Source organism: Ipomoea nil, unplaced genomic scaffold, assembly GCF_001879475.1.
Source record: "Ipomoea nil cultivar Tokyo-kokei standard unplaced genomic scaffold, Asagao_1.1 scaffold2845, whole genome shotgun sequence".
NCBI classification, from domain to species: Eukaryota; Viridiplantae; Streptophyta; class Magnoliopsida; order Solanales; family Convolvulaceae; genus Ipomoea; species Ipomoea nil.
This window is the reverse complement of record NW_017619273.1, coordinates 2,274,630-2,289,677: the sequence shown is the minus strand read 5'-3', so window position 1 is coordinate 2,289,677 and position 15,048 is coordinate 2,274,630. Positions and strand designations below refer to the sequence as shown.

At 39.0% G+C, this 15,048-nt stretch overlaps 2 protein-coding genes across 3 annotated transcripts; one reads left to right on the top strand and one right to left on the bottom strand.

Annotated features, from left to right (window-relative positions):
• The first annotated feature begins 249 nt into the window (after positions 1 to 249).
• Positions 250 to 4,517, top strand: LOC109160105 (putative pentatricopeptide repeat-containing protein At3g13770, mitochondrial). The gene is made up of 3 exons (XM_019308264.1): positions 250 to 3,157; positions 4,065 to 4,145; positions 4,431 to 4,517. The coding sequence occupies exon 1, from the start codon at positions 283 to 285 to the stop codon at positions 3,067 to 3,069; it is 2,787 nt and encodes a 928-aa protein (XP_019163809.1). The 5' UTR covers positions 250 to 282; the 3' UTR covers positions 3,070 to 3,157; positions 4,065 to 4,145; positions 4,431 to 4,517.
• LOC109160108 (chaperonin-like RbcX protein 2, chloroplastic) lies at positions 3,312 to 5,272 on the bottom strand. 2 transcript variants are annotated; one of them, XM_019308269.1, is made up of 5 exons: positions 4,636 to 5,264; positions 4,459 to 4,550; positions 4,001 to 4,058; positions 3,797 to 3,862; positions 3,312 to 3,689 (listed from the first exon to the last, which is right to left on the bottom strand). In XM_019308269.1, exons 1-5 carry the CDS (start codon positions 4,966 to 4,968, stop codon positions 3,567 to 3,569), a joined length of 672 nt encoding a protein of 223 aa, XP_019163814.1. In that variant the 5' UTR covers positions 4,969 to 5,264; the 3' UTR covers positions 3,312 to 3,566. The 2 variants fall into 2 exon arrangements, with proteins under 2 accessions (XP_019163814.1, XP_019163815.1); XM_019308270.1 differs by lacking the exon at positions 4,001 to 4,058 and having other exon boundaries at positions 3,568 to 3,689; positions 3,797 to 3,942; positions 4,636 to 5,272.
• Between the last annotated feature and the right edge of the window lie 9,776 nt (positions 5,273 to 15,048).

Sequence of the window (15,048 nt, the reverse complement as noted above, 5' to 3'; positions counted from 1 at the left end):
GACATTTAGAAAAATAAATTTAGTAAACAAATTTTTTATTTTTCATTTTTTAACCTCTTCAATTTTCTGTTTTTCCAAAGAATTCTCAATTTTTCTATTTTAGTAAACAATCCCTACAAATTTCCCTCTAATTTACTCGGGCTTGGGTCGCAATTTTTTTTTTTTTTTTATTTTTTATAAATAAAATAAAAATAATAATACTGTAATAATTTAACGTATTCATTTTCCTTTTACATTTTCAATAGTTGACCTAACCGCTCATAACGATTTTTCGAGGCAACAATGGAAGCACTCACAACACTGAACTTCCATCCCGACCACTCCAGACAATGGAACTCAATCATCAAGCGCCAAGCGAAGCTGAAAAACGATAATGCGATACTCAAGACATATACCCAGATGGAATCACTGGGCATTTTCCCGGACAACACTACGCTGCCCCTCGTTCTCAAGGCATGCGGCAAGTTGCAGGCCGTCGAAAGAGGGAGGAAGATTCACGGAGACATCAATGGCACGCATTTGATTGAAGATGTGAGAGTGGGTACTGCTCTGATTGACTTTTACTGCAAGTGTGGCAGTTTTGAAGATGCACTCCATGCGTTTGATGGAATTCCCGAGAAAGATGTGGTTTCTTGGAACGCAATGATTTCTGGGAGCGTGGAGTGCCGGGAATATGAGGTGGCTTTATGTTTGGTTAAGGAGATGCAGAGGGAAAATTTGAGACCGAATTCGAGGACAGCGGTGTCATTGCTTATTGCTTCCGGGGAGCTCTCGGACTTTAGGCTTGGGATGGGGATTCACGGGTATTGTTTGAGAAATGGACTCTTGGATAGGAATGCACATGTTTCTACTTCTTTGATTGGGTTTTATTCAAGGTTTGATGTGGAGGTTGCATATAGGGTTCTTGAATCATTAGCTTCGAGGTGTATAGCAAGCTGGAATGCAATGCTAAGTGGTTTTCTTGATAATGGGGATTATATGGATGTTTTAAAGAATTTCTCTGCAATGCTTAAGAAAGGTTTGAACTATGATCCTGTGACAATTCTAGTTGTCATACAGGCATGTGGTGAACTTGGGTCAGTTGAATTGGGTATGCAAGTCCATCAACTGGCAGTGAAATGTGGGTATGACAAAGATCTCAATGTAGTGAATGCATTGATAAACATGTATAGTGAGATGGGATATACAGAAACATCTTATGTTTTATTTCAATCTTCTTCTACCAAAGATACTGCCTTGTGGAATTCTATGATTTCTGCATACGTTGAGAGAGGCTGCACTGAAGAAGCAGTAAAATTGATAAACAAAATGCAGGTGGAAGACATTAATGTAGATGAGAGAACAATTGCGATTATGCTCCCATTATGTCTTAGCTTCGCCAATGGTTTGAGATTTGGGAATAGCCTGCATGGTCAGGTAATTAAACTTGGAGTTGAAAATAACATGTACACTATAAATGCACTGTTAAGTATGTATGGAGAGTTAAACTGTGTTGAAGATGCCCTGAGAATATTCAGTAAGACAAAAAATTTGGATGTAATGTCATGGAACATTATGATCTCAGCATTGGCACACAATGAACTATGCAATCAAGCATTTAAGTTGTTCTGTCAGATGCATGAAACGGATGTCAAACCTAACTCTCATACAATTATTTCAGTCCTCAGTGCTTGCAGTAATGATACATTTCTATGTGTGGGCAGATCAATACATGGTTATGCTATAAAGCAATGCCTTGACAGTGACCCACAAGTTAATACTGCTATCACAGAAATGTATATGCAATGCAGCGATGAAGCAACGGCTATGAATTTGTTTGAGAGTTTTGGTAATAAAGATGTAGTCTCATGGAATGCTATGATTGCCAATTATGTCAACTGCGGTGAACCATTCAAAGCTCTATTGATTTTCCACCACATGGTTATTCAAGTGGAACCTAATTTGGCTACAATAATAAATGCTCTCAATTCATGTACACATCTTGTCCATCTTCATCAAGGACAGTGCATACATGCTTATGCAATGCGAAGGGCATCCTCACTTGGTTTTGATCTATCAATGGCAAATGCATTCATATCTATGTATGCAAGATGTGGGTGTATGCAATATGCTGAGAAAATTTTTAAAGCCTTACCAAAGAAAAATATTGTCTCGTGGAATGCCATGATAGCAGGCTATGGCATGCATGGGCGAGGACAGGATGCTATGCTTGTGTACTCTCAAATGTTAGAGAATGGATTCTCCCCCTCTGGAGTTACATTTGTATCTGCTTTATCTGCATGCAGCCATTCAGGGTTGATAAAGGATGGATTGCAACTTTATCACTCGATGGTTAATGAATTTGGCATGATCCCTGAACTTGTGCACTATTCTTGTGTGGTTGATCTCTTGGCACGCGGAGGTTTATTAGATGAAGCATGGAACTTTATTAACTCAATGCCAATTTCACCAGATGCATCTGTATTGAGAGCTCTCCTTGGTGGCTGTAGAGTGTATGGTGAAACTAAACATGCAAATATTATCTTTGAAAAGCTCGTTGAACTTGAACCAATGAATGCTGGCAATTACGTTTTGTTATCAAATATATATGCAGCAGCTGGCCTTTGGACTGAGGTCAGCAGATTAAGAGCCATGCTTGAGGAAAAGGGTTTGGTAAAGCCTCCGGGAAAGAGTTGGATTCTGACCAGAAACAAAGTCCATCAATTTATTGCAGGAGACAAAACTCACCCTCAATGTGTCGAAATTTACAAGAAGTTGAACTCCTTATTGTCTTTGATTAAGGAAAGAGGGTATGTACCAGATCTTCGTTGGGTTCTTCATGATGAATCTGAAGAAGAGAAACTCATGCGGATCTCTAGCCACAGTGAGAAGCTGGCAATTGCTTTTGGACTGATCAATGTAAGAGCAGGGGGGCAAATTTTGATCATTAAAAACTTACGAATTTGTGGTGATTGCCATGAATTTAGTAAATATGTTTCTGAAGTGACTGGGAGAGAGATAGTTATGAGGGATGGAAATCGTTTCCATCACTTCATTAATGGTGTATGCTCATGCAAGGATTACTGGTGAGTTTGGATGGTAAAGAGTTGCTTGAATCTGAGTCCTGGATTGGGGATCTTCCAGAAAGTGACTAAACAGTCTTGCAAACAAGAGCATGGTATGCATCCAATACCTATGATGTGATTTAAGATTATTTGGTTGTGGCATTTGCACATTACTTTTTTGTGTTCATCTTTATTGCCTTTTTGTTGCCTTTAATTTTTTTAAACCCCTTTTCATCTTCTGAATGGCCTTCCAATAGGGATTCATCATTCCATAAGGCATAAGATTTGTATAGTTTGTATCCAAAAATAGAATCAAACTGATACATGGAATTTCTATGCACAAATTTCCATTTGGTATTAAAACTAAGATTGCTTATGACTGTTATAGCATAAAATAAAACACTGTTTAGCAAATCCTCCTAAGCACACACCTACACTATTAAGTTACAGCCATAAGAAATGAAATGAAATGAAATGAAAACATGAAAGAACTTGGGTGATGGCAGTAGAGCTCCCATTCCTTCACCCAACCACCTCTGTATTTGTGTCATCTGATGGCCAAATCACTGTCTCCATGAGTCGTTCACGCATCACCTCCAAGTTCTGATCAGATATTTGGTTATACAGTTCATCATGGTCGCATTTCTAGAACAGAACAGGATACAAAATTGCATTAAATTCCAATTTACCATGTGCTTTGCATAGTTTCAAGGCAATGTTGGTGGAAAACATTTAGTACTTGGATTTCATACCTTTATCCATTTTCCATAGAGGTGCAGTCGTGTTATCATCACTCTTTCTGCAAGGTCTTGTTTTTCCTGTAATAAGATGACAATCAGCTGTTGCCTTTATCCATTTCTTTGTTCTGCCACTTCCCACAATGGTAATGTCTATGATACTGTTGAAGTAAACATAAGACATTCATAAATGGCATTCAAGGGTTTGTATATGATTACCTTTACAAGATTGCGAATGAAATGCTTCCCATCTCTAGGCTTATTTGTTTCTATAAATCTGCAGAATCAACAGCCTATTGAGATGCATGTATCAGAAATTTGGAACAACTCCGGTACCGGCTAGTCATTCACAACTTCAATCAAGGTGAGTCTTTCCAGACTTAAATATTCAATGATGTAGAGAAGCACTTAAGCTATTATGACAAAGAAACTTTTTGGGTGACGAAAGAAACCCGGAGTTAGTATGAGTAAACCCCGCATTGTGATCCTAATCAGTAAAGGATTACAAAGAGGTAAACATTGTCCATTGCTGACCGGGTTAAACCAAGCCGCTCCCGTCGGGAATCGAACTTGTAACCTTGTGGTTATCAAGTAAACAACTTGACCAACTTGGTTGGAGTTGCCCTATTAAGACAAGGAAACTTGACAGGTGAAACATTGGAAGATGATGGGCTTACCCATTGAGCCATTGATACTGTGGAGGGTTCATTTCCTGAAGCTGGTCTAGAACAGTCATCACAGCTTTGTATGTGAAATAGTTGAGAATTTGCTGCAGGCAATGAGCATTTCATGAGCTGTGAATAAATTGGTTGTAAGTACATTAACTTTAAGCAAATGGAATGGAATGTTCTTACTGATTTCACATCTTCAAATGTCTCTTCATACTGACCACCCAACTCATTCACCACTGTAAAGCCCCTCTTTTTTGGCTGCTTCTGCTTCTTCAAACTGCTGAAATTTCCCCTTTGCCCTTTACCCAACCCCCTCCTATCCAGAAATGAAGTGCTCAATTCCAATGAACCTGGGGTTTTAATCTGCCTTCTGCAGAGTGATGTTGAAGAAGAATTCCTATGTAAAGCTAAATCCCCACTGCTCAGATTACACGAAGGCAGAGCATCCAAACACAAGCATGGACTGGAATGAGAGTCCATCACCATTGATGAAACCACTACACCCAAAGTCCCCATCACTGACACCCAGAATCAAGAATTCCAATGAAACTGAGACACAACAAACCCTGTGGCGAAAATCAAGGAAGCAGAAATGGGTTCTCAAGAAACCTGGAGAAAAGCAAGAAAAGAGAAGTGGGTTTTCAAGAAAGCTGGAGATTGGCAGGTGAATTTAGAGATTCATGCCCTTATACTAAAAGGGTAGCAGGTTCAACTTTGATTTCTTTGCAGGTTACGGAAGTGAGGTGATCTAGACAAAGACGGAAACTCAAGAAGGAAAAAAAGAAAAAGGTTCTTTTTCCTTTTCCTCATTTTTAATATTTATAATAATAAAAATAAAAATATTCTTGCTATTTGTTTGGAGTGTGTTTACCGATTATCAGAAATGTTTTTATTTTTACGATAATAAATAAAATTTTGAGGTCCAAAATTCTCCAACCAGATAGTTTATGAATAAACGGATGAAAGATTCAAGAAGATTCAGAGATGGGTGTTTTTTCCTTCTTTCTGCCTTTCTGTATCTGGACGGTTGGTTGGTTCCAATTTGGTGGCTTTTGGTGACTTGTGAGAGGCAGATCTCAACCCACGTGTTTTAACTGTTCAAAGTTTTCCAACATATTTGGAAGTTACTTGGAGGGAAGTCTAATTTCAATCACAGGCGCAATTAAAGGTGTGAATATATAGTTTTTTTTTTTATTTATATAAATCAATTACAAATTACAAATATGAGAATTCAATTCATGATTTTTTTTTTGAAAGTTGAATTCAATTCATGATTAAAGGTGTGAATATATAGTTTTTTTTTTTAAAAAAAAAAATCAATTACAAATTACAAATATAAGAATTGAATTCATGATTAAAGATTTAGGCCTTGATTGGTAAATGATTGATTAACAAAAAATTAACTTATTTGAATAATTTTAAGAAGTAGTTATTTAACTTGGTCAAATAGCTAAAATGGGTGTCTGGTAAGTGATAAATTAACTTATTGGTTAAGGTTTTTTTTTTTTTTTTTGATAAATTTATTGGTTCAGTTGATTGTACTAATAAATTGATTTTCAAAATACTGGTTGCACTAGTGTTTTCATATGGCTAATCGCACATCATTTTAAAAGGTAATTTTACCCCTAAATCTTTTCCTCGCACATCATTCTAAAAGGTAATTTTATCCCTAAATCTTTTCATCCTCTTCTCATAGGCAAACCCATCTTCTCATTTTTTTTTTTTTTTTTTTTTTTACAGCAAATTAAAAAAAAAAAAAAAGGGAAAATAATGTCATTATGCTAAGTCATCATCCTTAGTGCCATCTCTAAAATTCAAAGAGAGAACTACCAACATCTACTTGTTGTCGTTCAATTCCAACCCCTGCACATGCCTAGGCACCGGAGTAAACACAGAACGCACACACCAAACTAAACCCGACAAACAACAAGGGCGAGCACACAACTACGACAAGCCATGCAAACACCTCCAACACAATAAATCAAATTAATAACGACACTGTATCTTTTTTATTGTATAGAAAAGCAGCAAAAATTAATAGAGAAGTAAAAAACAACCGAAATGAACACCCAAAACAACCCCCACCCCCGCGGCAGAAGCTTCCCCTCACCCCCAATTTCTGATTTGGCAAATTGATAATCAAAACCAACATAAAAAAAAATACAAGTTTTCCCCCGTGCACACAGTAATAGGCAAGCCTGCACACATTAAAAAAAACACCATACGATGGCAAAAAACACACAAACATAGTCATACAGTCAAAGGACATTCACTAACGACAAAGAAGGCGACCATGAAGCCGTGCACACAGTCAGGGATTAGCGTGCACTAACATTCAAAAACTAACTCCTATCGATCATCCATCAAATACTATCCCATTTAGCCCTATCATTATGAATCAGTAAAAAAAAAAAAAAATCTTCTAGACGCAGGTAAATGCAAAATATAATATACATTTTCAACGCTAAAAGAGCAAACTTTAATATTTGCTGGATGTGAATTTAACACATTTGAAACTGTTTTTTTCCCCTCCTTTTAATAAACAACGACAGTGAATCCATTTGCTAGAGTTCAAATCAAAACTGCATATTCAAGTTTGGCACATGATTAGATATAGACCTGCAGCTATTGATGCTTTCTACAAAATTATAGTCATTTTACACTACAAAAACAAATTCCAGTTAAAGTTCCTATACTAAATCCTTATGCGTAGTTAATGCCTACTTGAATTAGCCTCCACAAAACAAGGGATGCACCATCAGGAGTAACACCATTGTTTTGCAGTGGCGGCAAACGAGAGAAGCCGACGCGATTCGCCAAGCTCGTCCACACATTCCCTACGCACGACAAGAGAACACACAGAAGAATATGAAGACACCAGACGTGCGCGTGAAATTGAACCTAATCTGACTAGGATTCAACACAAGTAAAATTCCATATATACCCCTCTTAACATAAACACACAATAAACTAACGCTAAACTGTACGCCCAAATCACAGCCATCCATACGCAACATCCAATGGCCCAAATTAGTCCACATGTTTGTATTTTAAGATGTATTTTTACCTGAATGTAATTATTTATATATATATATATATATATATATATATATATATATATATATATATATATATATATATATATATATATATATTATGGTTCCTGTGAGAACAGGTTTTCCCGTGCGGTCAGTGCGGCATACACCATTAGTTATACATAAATGCACCATACAGTGTTCGAGAATACACCAGAATGAAATGCCAAAAAATGCACCACAAAAAAAAAATTAAAAAATACACCACACATAATGGTGTATTTTCGAACACTATGTGGTGCATTTATGCATACATATATATATATATATATATATATATATATATATATATATATATATATATATATATATATATATATGTGTGTGTGTGTGTGTGTGTGTGTGTGTGTGTGTGTGGAAGGGATCAGGTGCGGGGAGGGCTTTCCGTGCGGTTGGACGCACATTAAGCATTAAACTGACGCACTTTAAGTATACAACACATGCACATTAAGCACACAAACAAAACACCTAAGAACACAAACACACGCACCTTAAGCACAAAACTCACGCACTTTAAGTACAAACCTCACGCACCTTAAGCACAAAATTCACGCACCTTAAGTACAAAACTTACGCACCTTAAGTTTCAACAACGAACTACTCACATTAAGCACAAAACTCACGCACCTTAAGCACAAGACTCAAACACCTTAAGCACAAGACTCACGCACCTTAAGTACAAGACTCATGCACCTTAAGTTTCAACAACTACTCACATTAAGTACACACTCACGCACCTTAAGCACAAAACTCACGCATCTTAAGCACAAGACTCACGCACATTACTCACCGCACAACCGCACGGGAAACACTTAACTGCACGAGAACTTAACTCCGCACGGGAAACACTTAACCGCAGGTTCGCCCTCACGTTGGTGCCTATTAAGGGGACTCTCAGACTTTTCTGATAGAGGTGTCTTCAGACGAAGATGACGACTCTAGGGCGGTGAGGGATTGGTTGGTCTCTTATTCAAATGATGAGGACCTCATGCCTCGTCCGTTGAGGCAGATCTTACCAAGCTGTGGATGCGAACATGCGTCTGGTGGGCGTACCTCGGTCATAGACGAAATGGTGCCGCAGTCAGTGAATAAAGAGGTTCATTTTGGATGGTGTCGTTGTAACACCCCCAATTTTTAGCATAATTTAAAACCATTAAAGCTTATGAAATAAAGACAAAGCTATCATTAATACCCAAACAGAGCGGAAGCTAAATATCAGTGTTGGGGTGCTATGCCACATGTAAGTTAGAGGACTTAGATGCACATGCTAAACTAACTAAACAAGGTATAATCCATAATCATTATCCGAATACAAACATGGCTCACAGGCCGACTAACTAAGCTAGGAACCGCATCTCCTTCTAGCGCGCTCGCGATTGACTAACCAGCACCTGAAAAACATGCGGTATTACAACCATTAGCGAATAATGCTAAGCAACACACTCCCACGCGTTGAGTACAATACATATAGATATAAGAAATCATTTTGAGACTTGGGAATACATAATATAGTCCTAAATGACTCTAACTTCAAAACCAGGAATCAGGCTCAAAGTATATCAATAGACCCGACACGACAAGGCACATAAAGACACAGCATGCAGTGAAGACCACAAAGCAAGACAATAATAAGACTCGACAACAATAAGTAACACAAACATATCCATGTTCCAACCTTATACCAAGTTCCAACCTTTACGCTTCTCCAACCTTATAACAATTCCAACCTGTACCTCCAGGCCACCCTACACACCACATAATTATCCCTCCGGGGAAACGCATGCCCCCCGCCTATAAGACCTCCTACATAACCACCGATCTCATAGCATCTGTGATGCCTTTAAATCACACACCGGTACCGCAGTACCATCACACACAAGCACGCCCAGTGCATCAACCACCAATCATAGTTTTTACCACCAATCTCATATCTTTTATTTTCATCATGGAGAACAACACACACGCAAGACTCAACAATGACTCCACAAGGGGATAATCGGGGAAGGGTTCATCATGCACATTGACTCTCAACAACAAGCGCCATCAAGGCGACCATAAGACACAAAAGGACCACTATAGACCATACTCTTAGCACCACACGATACGAGCATGGACCACATGCAAACACACGACTCACAATTCACATTACGGCACACAAGACATCATACTAAACCCAAAAACATCAACGAAGACACCTCGGGGCACGGGGTTCGGCCCGCGGAGGCCGAACGACCCCGCACCGGCCCGTACCCGCGGGCGACCGTCCACCCGCCCGTCCCCCCGTCGGTGGCGGTTCATGGTTCCAACGGGTGGACCGACAGGTGGCCGTCCACCCGCCCTCCCGCTAGAACAACCAACCCTATCCGGCGGGTGGTCGAGTGGGGGTTCGTCCCCCGACCGACTACCCGCTGGAATGTGTTTCTTTCCAATTTTCCCAACCCGAGAATTCATCCAATTTCCCCAAAATCAAGTCCCAAACACACCCAAACACATACCAACAACAATAGGGACTTTGAACACATAGAACAAGCCAAGAAACAATGCAATTGAAGCCTAAACGCAAACTCTAAGCATGCCAAGACTCAAAGATAAACACATAATGGTTCAAGAGCATCAAGAACCTCAAGAACATCAAGAAACCAATATACAAAGCCCTAAAGACAAGCCCTAAACTTAGAATAACGCCCGAACATGCATAAACCCACCCAAAAATGCCAAGATCATTACGAATAACAAGATTCACCATATAAACCCTAACACGAGCTCTAAATACTCATAAACCCAAGAACATGCAATCACCCACGCAAGTTCATCAAGAACATCAAGAATAACAAGAATCCATACCAAGAATCCTAAAGACAAGCCCTAACAAGGCAACCATACAAAATCACACATTCAATCATCTAACAGAGCCAATCAATAAAAGATAGCAAGGAAAATAGGTTTTGTAGGACATGGGTTACCTGGTAGTTTTAATTAAACTCCTTACAGTTCAAGGATCTTTCCTCGAGGTCCTCTTCCTATCAATCTTTCCTAGGCTTGGTGGCGGGGATTCCTTGCTTGAGTTCTGAGAGGGGATTTTCGAATAATGAAGAGGGAGAGGGTTATAAAGCTTTCTAATTCCTTTTATATAGGTTTAGGATTCCTAATTAGAATCTGATTAATACTGGGCCCAACTTCTTTATCCTATCGGGCTTTAAGTCTTTAATATGGGCAAGGGTCCACCGTGGACCACACTAATTAACTAAGGGTATTTGCTTACTTAAATTCTTTTTTAATTATTCTTTTAATGGAATTAATTAAATAATTAATCCGAGTTTAACGGGCGTAACACGGGGTGTCAGTCGTTGTATGTTGAAGGACCCTAACGTCGACAGCGACTATATTGACTTTGCAACTTGCTATGAACGCGTTGTTCGTTCTGGGTCTCGGTCGTTAGCTCAGCCACAACCAAAGGTATCATTGCGCGTTGCTGGCTGTACTTGTCCGCCCTACAAAGATTCGTCGTATCATTAGTGCTCGGCGTTCCTTGATTATATGTTGTGGAATGCGTGTCCTTCGGAAAACTTTGTATGCACAAAAACGTTACATTTCGTTTTTTTTTTTCAAACAAATTCGAATAAATTGGCCAATTTATTTATTGATTTACTGAAATGATGTTCCCTTTTTGGATGTTACCTCGTTTATTTATGACTGTTGTTAGATGCTTATGTTTTGCTTTGATTTTTTGTGTGCTAAAAATAGCTGTGTTTGCAGTTTTATTGAACAATGCAGGCACAACAAATGGTCGAAAGTGTTTTACTGCCGAGGAGGCGCGCGAATGGAAGAGAGCTCGAACTGCATCTGCATGGAAACAGCTGATTGCCGATTAGTGCAGTACTATTCCACCATCGGATGTTGTTGGCGGGCTCTCAAATGGCCAGCCATCAACTTCTGTGTGTAGTGCACATAACACAGGTGCGCAATCATATTAGTTTTTTTGGAAATTATTTGGTTATTAATTGATTCTTTTATGGTGTTACATCTGACCTGTTTTCACTTTGCTTCTTTTGTTATGTTTCTTGTGTTCACGATCTGGATTGACCTGTTGTTACTGGAATGTTTTTTTTTTTTTTTTTTTTTTTTTTTTTTGCGATTGTTGACTCACACAAATCCACTTAATTATATTCTTTGCTTATAAATGCACATATTTTCAACAATTTCAACCAACAGCATTTATTCATTTATTTGATTACGCTCCTTTATACAATTCTTTTTGTACGATTGGGGTTTCTTTTTCTGTTTGTTGGACTTCTTTATCCACCGAGGCTGCGATGCAGCTAAATCTCTGACTTTGCCGACTGTCCCTGATTGTAGCTACTGTGGTGCAATTCATATGCCTTATAAACAGCCTCAGTTCTGCTGTTGCAAAGGTGAAGTTGTTCTTGTGTCAAATGAGATGTCAAACTTATTAAAGCAGATGTATACTGCAAATAATGATGAGGCCAGGAATTTCAGGACATCTGTTAGGACGTACAATAATACATTTGCGTTCACGTCTCTTAGCATACATAAGACCAACCCGAATTTGTGCAGGCGTAATACGGGTGTTTATACTTTCAAAGTTCAAGGTCAGATGTATCATTTTATCGATGACATGTTGGCTAATGGTTGCCTTCTGCGTAATCTGCAATTGTATTTTTATGATACGGAGCATGAAATTAAAAGTAGACTCGGGTCAGTTTCATGCCTAAATGAAAACACTGTCAAGAAATTGGTTCAGCTCCTGGATTACAATCCGTACGCAAGCATTTTTAGAAGCCTAAAGGATGTCGTCCATTCTGACGAGTTCAGTATTTGTTTGAACTCCTCGCCTTCACTTGATCAAAGAGTTTATAATACCCCAACCTGTCTAGATTGAAGAGTCTGATGGCATTCGTGAGAATAGACATATTCATGTATATGGCCGTTGTGGCCGCAGTCAAAATATTCAATACTATTATGGTTGTTATGATCAGTTACAATATCTGATTTTGTTTCCCCTTGGTGATGTGGGATGGCATGAGGGTATTCAGAAAATTCGACGGTCATCTCATGTGCAACCTGTTGGCTATACAAAGTCGGTGTCTATTGTTGCTGCTGATTTGACGACCATCGATGAATTGATTAGGGCATAGGATGCGGTCTTCCGGGAAAGGCGTAAGCAGCAGAGCGTGTCCTGCAGAGAATACTAAGCTTATAAATTTCAAATACAGGAAGGAGACAGATCTATGCTGCTCCATAGAGGCCGGCTATTTCAACAATTTATAGGTTAAAATTTACATTAAAGTTGAGACACAGCGGCTGAATTACTTTAGGTAAAAACAACAATTTTGCAGGGCTGATAAGTGATAAATATCAGGGCCTTGTGGACAGTGTTGGTGTTGGTGCTGTTTTTGGAAATGATGTTGGTCGCAGCGTTATTTTGATATCTTCGTTCATTGGAGGCCCTAGGGATATGCGGAGTCGGTATATGGATGCAATGTGTCTTGTACAAAACTTTGGAAAACCTGATCTGTTCTTAACAATTACATGTAATCCTAATTGGCCATAAATCAGGAGACTTCTGTGGCATGCCGATGAAGCGCAAAACAGGTCTGACCTCATTGCACGGGTTTTCCATGCTAAGTTGCAGGCGTTCAAGGATGAGTTGGCCAAAAAATCTTTTTTTTTTTTTTTTTTTTTTTTTTTTTTTGGTGAGGCATCGGCATACACTTATGTTATTGAATTTTAAAAAGGAGGCTTGCCTCATGCTCACTTTCTTCTTATTCTGAAGAACAAATCTCTTGTTGCTTCGCCATCTTTTGTCGATGCTTTTGTGTCTGCAGAAATACCCGATCCACAAATTCAGCCTCGACTGTATGAACTTCTTAAAAAAACATATGGTCCATGGCCCTTGTGGTGTCCTCAATCCTACTTGCCCTTGTATGGTTAAGAAGAAATTACAACCTGTTGCTTCTTGCAAGAGTAAATACCCACGACCATTTTCTTGTCAGACTTTGATTGGTGATGATTCTTATCCCGTTTATCGGAGACGTAAAACGGCATTTTCCGTTCGGGTTAGGGGGTCCAAACTTGATAATAAATGGATTGTCCCTTATAATCAGCAACTATTGCTTATGTTTGACTGCTACATTAACGTTGAGGTTTGTGCAAGTATTAAGACTGTCAAGTATATTTACAAATATATTTATAAATGACATGACAGGGTAAGCATGTCTTTGGGTCATAATAATAATGAAAGTCAGATTATTGATGAAATAAAAGAGTATCAAAATGCAAGGTGGATATCTCCTCCCGAGGCTGCTTGGCGTATATTTGGGTTCGCAATTGCTGAGATGAAACCGCCTGTAATACAATTGCAAGTTCATTTAGAAAATTCTCAATATATTAATTTCTATGGCCATGAGAGGATCACTTATATACTAAGTAGGGAAGCGCAGTGATGTACCCGACCTTATTACAAGTGATATTGTTCACGAACAGGCCTTGCAAGTTAATGCAGCTGACTTGTTGGCTATTGACAAACTGAATGTCTGTCAACATGCTGCGTTTCAAACAATTTTGGATGCAGTCATTGCAGGCAAAGGAACAGTTTTCTTTGTTGATGGCCCAGGTGGAACTGGCAAGACTTTTTTTTACCGGTGCTTACTGGCTGCTGTACGGTTCAGGAAATGGATTGCTCTTGCAATAGCAACTTCCGGTGTAGCTGCCTCAATCTTGCCAGGTGGCCGAACTGCACACTCTCAATTTAAACTCCCTGTCGATGATGTTGATAAAAATGTATGCAACATAGGTAAACAAACATCAACGGCTAGACTGCTTCGTTGTAGTAAACTCATTCTTTGGGATGAAGCATCGATGGCACACATGAACATTATTGAGAGCCTTGATACAACACTCAGAGACATTATGGATTGCAATGATTTATTTGGAGGGAAAGTTGTTGTTTTTTGTGGAGATTTTAGGCAAACATTACCGATTGTGCAGCTTGGAAAAAAAGAGGATTTCATTGACGCATCATTGGTTCGGTCAACTTCTATATGGCCGCATATTTCTCGATTGACCTTGGTAGAGAATATGCGTGCACAATCAGACCCTACGTTTGCATAGTACTTGATGAGGGTTGGCAATGGAACAGAGCCGACCGTTCAACAGAACAAAATTTCAATTCCCCCAGAGTTTCTGGTCCAAAAAGACTGGGTCCGCTTCTATGCTGGACCAACTTTGTCAGGCTGTTTACCCGGATGTACACTGTTTTTTGTCTGACCCGTTCCTGTTAATGGGCCGGGCAATTTTGACGCCAAAAAATGAATTTGTTGATGAGGTCAATACGCCTGTTGCTAGAAAAATTCCCAGGTGAAACAAAATGTTACATTAGCTATGACGAACCGCTTGAAACAAAGTATATGCATTGTCAAGACTATTTACATACATTGTCTCCTGCTGGATTACCTCCTCATATTTTAAACTTGAAAAAAAA